Below are 6,000 nucleotides of genomic sequence, written 5' to 3'. Positions count from 1 at the left end.
GGTTTCCAGGCTACACACGAACGATTGACTCCACGTTAGCAGATACTCAAAAAAAAAAAACGGGTCGAAACGTAATTTTCAATTCTGGATAAATCTGTGACATACCAAATTAAACGGGTTTGGCAAAACCAGCTGTCTGGTCGGCTCCCAAAATCAAGTTGTAGCTATTAGTGTCTACTTTGTTGTTGATTCTTTTTTCTCACTGTCTAAATCTTTGGTTTCTCTCTTTTTTTTAACATACTGTCTTTACTATACAACCCCCACCCTTTTTTTTGTAAGCAATAATGCAGTTATCGTCCATATGAGACTATACGTTCTCTTGGCCAATCCCCCAGAGTGGGTACGAGCCATGGAATAGAGGATACAAACAAACAAACAAACAAACAAACAAACAGACTCCGCTAATCCCCCACACTGGGTATGCACCACAGTTTATAAGCGAACACGAGATAAATGGCACTTCGAATGGTCGTAGGCTGTTTTATTTTCTGCGCTGCTTGCTACGCGGTATACCGATGGCTGCCCGGACTGCGCGAGTGCATTGATCTTCCGGTCAAAATAGGAACCCTGCGTAGAGCACCGACCGTGGCCTCGGCTTACAAGGAGAAGAGGGACACCGGTCCCGAGGTAAGGCAACGAGTCACATTAAAGCGCTAAGGAATGTAGTAAACGAACAGAGATCATTTTGAGGCATATTCACAAAGCATTTATGACAAAGCTACACTTCGGGAACCGAATCTGACTAAACTTTTTTTTTTTACTGCGTAGGGCACTGGCGTCAGTGCAAGTTGCCCAGCAACGCACAGCGACGGAGCATGCCTAGGAGACCACGGAGAAGAATCCCTGGAACACAGTGATAGCATCGCCCGTAAGCGCCTACTTTTTATAAGTAGTTTCATGGAAACAAATGAATTATTAAATATCGTTCAGTGTCGGGCCAAGAAGTAGCAAGTAGTGAGCTATCCATATCTCCTACTGAAATTATTAGTGATGGTAGGTGGAAAAGGTGACCCGTTCGGAGGCGTGCTAAGAGACATGCTCGGTGGAAACCTGCCGATAATGCAGCTGTCTGCTAAACGTAGGCTGAGAGAGGGTGAATAAAGGTGGCATTTGTTCTTAATTGCGCTTGTTCATTCACCCTCAAGATGACAAATGCTGCATTGCGATGGCGGATCGTGAGCGCTCGGCTAAATAGCAAACAGAACGCGTAAGTCTTAGTGGGCTTGCTTCCATCTTGTTTGCAATTGGAACACGTGTGACTAGACGTGTGCATTTGGTATATGGAAATCTAGAAGGGGGTGCGAAGGGGTGAGAAATACTCTCCTATAGCCATCCATGGCGGCCCGTGACTGAAGACATCCGGTCGTTAGGGCTGTTCCGCGCGCTTCCCGCACAGCCGCAATGCACTTGCCGGGACACCTACCGCATGGTAGGGGTCCCGGCAAGTTGGCGACGCTGCGGACGGTGAAAGAGCGTCGCCTATTGGCTTATTTGTCGCCAGCTTTTGTGCGGTAGGGGTCCTGGAACGTGCATTGTGGCTGTGCGGGAAGCGCGCGGAACGGCCCTTACGTGCAGAAAAGCTGGCGCACAGAATACGTCACGCAAACTTCCGGTCACATCCGCCAATTTCGGCAAATCAAGAATTTTCGATCCACAGAAAGTTTCGAAATCTGCAGTTGCTAACAATCTGCCATTTTCACGCTCTCAGTCTGCCATTGGATTGCAATTGCTTCACCTAAGCCACAAAATCTGGATCTGGATCCGCCATTAGAAAGCAACACAACACTGCTCGTACTCCCCACATCACAGTTCAACGTAGTGTCAAATAAATACCAGTAATTCAACATACAAATACCCAGAAAAGCCTTCGAGTTGGCAGCTATGCCTAGGCGTGCCGTGAAAAATTAACTGAAACGTATTTTAACAAGTAGTTGCTGTTTCTGCAGTAGGAGATTCTTAGACTTAGCAAGAGCTCCTGATCATGGGCTCGCATAAGATATCGTGATGTTTCCACGCCTTCAATGCTGTGTAGGTCTGTCGGCAACGCACGAGCGTCAATTTAGCATGTTTTCATACCTTACGTGACCACAACTAGTCACTTTTAACACGCGAAAAATTCAGAATCCATGCTGTTGCCTGAACGCCAAGCTGATATCGATTTCAATAAGTACACCTGCAAAAATTATTTTAAATAAAGATCTAATATCATATTAGAGTTTCTGGAGCTTAACACAGAGTAAGAGGCACCTCGGTATACAGGATATGTGTTTGATGGTGTAAAATAGCCTACTAAAGTTGGCGTTCAAACCTCATCAAGCTATTTCCTTTTAGTTAAAATATACAGCACTTCAAAATTTTGGGTATGTATATTATACCTGTTTTCTCCTTATTCAGATGTCTGTGCGTATATTGTTTTTAAAGTGTGCAGTACTTATATATTATTTGTGTAATATAGTGATATCCATTTTTATAGGAGGCTAATTACGGCACTCTGTTTCATTATCTTATTTCACTCAATGACAGGGCGCCTTTGGTTGAGGGTGCAAACACTTTTGTCCGAGCACATGATGGACACACTGGTACCCCCTGACGTGCAAGCACTGCTTCAAGAAGCCTGGGACGCTATGAAAAATAAGCATTGGTTGCAGGGCTTCACCAACCAGACGGTTTCCATGCTTCTCACGGCCATATTCTGCATCATCATGGCAATGTAGGTGCCGTCTTTATTCTATTTTAGGATAGATGTAGGGATTAACTGATCACTGATTCATGCAGCCCATTTGTGGTATTCTTAAGTATATGTTTCGAATTGGGGTTTGGAATGAATCTAATAATTATAGTGCTACTCATATATTACAATCAAGTCAAAACGAGGTGCAAGAAATGTATTACAAGCTTACTGAATACTTTGAAGCTGATCCTATAGGCTCATTTGGCACAGATTTTCGACGGCGACACCAAAGTTCATATTAGCACCGCCAAGCAAGGCATCTTGGTGTCACTAGTTATCTCCTATAATTGCTAACTTCAACAAACGGTGGAATAAGTCTCGAAAAGAGCACATGATAAGGATATCTTAGTCGAATTAAAGAGAAGTGGTCATTAACAGAATGCATAACGAGATGCCAAGAAAATTACTGGTCAATAAGCGTAACCGAACGGACTTCAAGGAAAGGCCAGAGTGCCTAGAGGAGTCAGAAAGTAAAGTTGGCGGAAAATTTTTGAAAGTTTACGTGGATCACAAGACCACGAGAAGCGCATGAGGTGAAAAGCCCACTGAAGGGCCTTTACCCTTAATTAGGCTTTTCTGACTGATAAGGTTGTGAGGGGCGTTGTTGGGATAATAATGGTGTATGATAATGATAATTGTTAGGCTTTAATGATGATTTGGCGTGACATCGAAATATTTGCCTGCACATTTGAAGTTTCAAAGGCATCCTAACTTGGTAAACACGTCTTGCCCAGGAGGTGCTGTAACAGCACTCACAAGAAAAATACGAGTGAGGTAGAGCCATCGCCAGCGCCTCCGGTTGACGCCGTAGCCGTCGATTGGAAGTCCGTGTTCAGCATATCGGAGATGGCTCGTCTAGACAGTGGCAGTAATCGGCACGAAGGCGGTTACATCTACTCGAAAGGTGAGCAAGGGATCACCTTTACCGAATCAGACTTCCTCTTTGTTCGCGTTTCATTCTGACCCTGTCATTAGCTCCAGAAGGAGCGCGTGTGTTCCATCGGTAGATTTTCTTCTTTTCCATTGGTATATTCTCTTCTACGCCGGAGCTATCCCCTCCGCCAGAGTGGAGTGCTCCGGCGTAGAGTTCGTGGGTCACGTAGCATCTGCCAATGAATGCAGGATGCAAACAGTCGAGCTAATTCCACTGCTTATGCGACCACCACCAGTGATGAGGCTGGAAATTTCGATGCATATAGTATAAAAAACCGCGCGTCCCAATGATTATCTGTGACGGCCACCGCTCTGTTCTCCGTATTGCTTCGAGAGTGGCGTTCCAGTTTGCGGGCACAGGATCACCCAAATAAACTTTTAAGTCTCGAAAGCACCAATCAATGCCTTCATGTACGTCACGACCCCGGGGAATTTCTTGGAACTCCCGAAATTCGAGCTTTCGAATGCCAATTTTAGGACCCGAGTCGAAAAAAAAATTAGCAGATCCCACTTACAGTGGGAATCGATGATATGCGAAGCACGAATGAGAAATGTTGACATGCCACTTTAAGATCAGCACAACTTTACGAAGTGGACGTAAATAATGTCATGCATGACTTCCGTGTCATGATTATCATGTTTGGATGTGTCGTTTACCTTCGTCATCTATTCACGTCGCGTGATACCAAATTTAGTATATGTGGAGCTAGCGAAATGGCTGCGAGCACGCAATTGGAGCGGTATGTTGTCAAGTTCTTACATGATGCATGTGTCAGGATTACAATGATTGCACCAGTCATATATTTTGTCATCCAATGACGTCACGTAGCACCGAATTTGTACATGTGGAGCTAGGAAAACGGCCGCGAGCGTATCATGAAGGGCCTGTGATACTCCACTATAGTGGTGACGCGCGCGCACGCTGAGCACAGCGACGCAACGTTAGCAAACCCGAGCACTCAATAGTCTGACGCCAGGCGTGACCAGCGTCCATCGACGTGGCCCGACGGCAACCAGCGCGAAATGTGACATGCTGCATGTCACGCCGATGCGTTACCCAGACAACACTGCATCTCCCTTTTTTCGTGACGGAGGGACGCTGGACGCGCCGAAACGCGCATGCGTCAAAACAACGCAGCATGGCACGCGACTGCGAGTATATGGCAGGACCGGCGCCTGGCGTGGCAACGCTGGCATGACGCGACGAAATGAACGCCAGCCAGCACGTGCACCGCGTCTCGTCGAAATGTATTGGCGCCTTGACTGTAGCATGTAGTCATGTTCTCACATGACACGCATTTCATGATTATTATGTTTGCACCAATATCATATCTTCGCCATCCATTCACGTCCCGTAATACCAAATTTGGTATAAGTGAAGCTAGTGAAACGACCGCCAGCGCATCATGAGCGTGTCATGTAGTCATGTTGTTACATGAAACACATGTCGTGATTATCATGTTTGTATGTGTCATATACCTATGTCGTCCGTTCACGTCGCGTAATAGCGAGTTAAGCACATGTGAAGCTATCGAAACAGCCGCGAGCGCATCATGAGCGTGGCATGTAGTCATGTTGGTACATATCACAGATGTCATGATTTTTATGTTGCGGTCTGTCGCTTGTTTTCGCAATGCAATCATGCCATAACATACCAGTTTTTCAACATGCCATGGGAACGAAATTACCGCATGAAATGCAGGACCTATAAATGTAAATCATGACATCCATGACATGCATGTCATGATTTTCATGTTGTGACTAGTCAAATATGTTCTTCATGCAGTCACGCTATACCATACCAAGTTTGGTATCGCTACCAGTATCGAAATGGCCAGGAGAACAAAACGTCGTAGGTGGCTAGAAAGATAGATAGATAGATAGATAGATAGATAGATAGATAGATAGATAGATAGATAGATAGATAGATAGATAGATAGATAGATAGATAGATAGATAGATAGATAGATAGATAGATAGATAGATAGATAGATAGATAGATAGATAGATAGATAGATAGATAGATAGATAGATAGATAGATAGATAGATAGATAGATACGCTCAAAGTCGCCGAAGTTCGAAAAGAAATGCTTCGCATTTGAAGCTCTAGTTTAGGAAAACATTCTTGTAGAAGCCGATTGACTACAGATGGCAGTGAATTGTACGACAACGCGAAAGGTCGAACGTCAGGCTGCCTTGGGCGTGTTCAGTGGAAAGCACTTCGGTACAACGGTCTTTTACTTTACGCACCACGGCACGACGTGCCCCAGATTCACCTTTTGCAGAATGATGACCACTTTCCTAACTTTAGTCAGTTTTCCTTCAAGCGGCAACA

At 45.0% G+C, this 6,000-nt stretch overlaps 1 protein-coding gene across 1 annotated transcript in view; it reads left to right on the top strand.

Moving 5' to 3' along the window:
* The first annotated feature begins 445 nt into the window (after positions 1 to 445).
* LOC119165060 (uncharacterized) overlaps positions 446 to 6,000 on the top strand; it is a 47,886-nt gene continuing 42,331 nt past the window's right edge. Inside the window, exons 1-4 of the mRNA XM_075872823.1 lie at positions 446 to 627; positions 769 to 868; positions 2,524 to 2,710; positions 3,466 to 3,635. Coding sequence (XP_075728938.1) covers positions 454 to 627; positions 769 to 868; positions 2,524 to 2,710; positions 3,466 to 3,635 — 631 coding nt within the window. The 5' untranslated portion in view covers positions 446 to 453. The remainder of the gene's footprint in view (positions 628 to 768; positions 869 to 2,523; positions 2,711 to 3,465; positions 3,636 to 6,000) is intronic.

Source organism: Rhipicephalus microplus, chromosome 9 (assembly GCF_043290135.1).
Source record: "Rhipicephalus microplus isolate Deutch F79 chromosome 9, USDA_Rmic, whole genome shotgun sequence".
Lineage (NCBI taxonomy): Eukaryota > Metazoa > Arthropoda > Arachnida > Ixodida > Ixodidae > Rhipicephalus > Rhipicephalus microplus.
The sequence above is the reverse complement of the archived record's forward strand: the minus strand, read 5'-3'. Positions and strand labels throughout refer to the sequence as shown.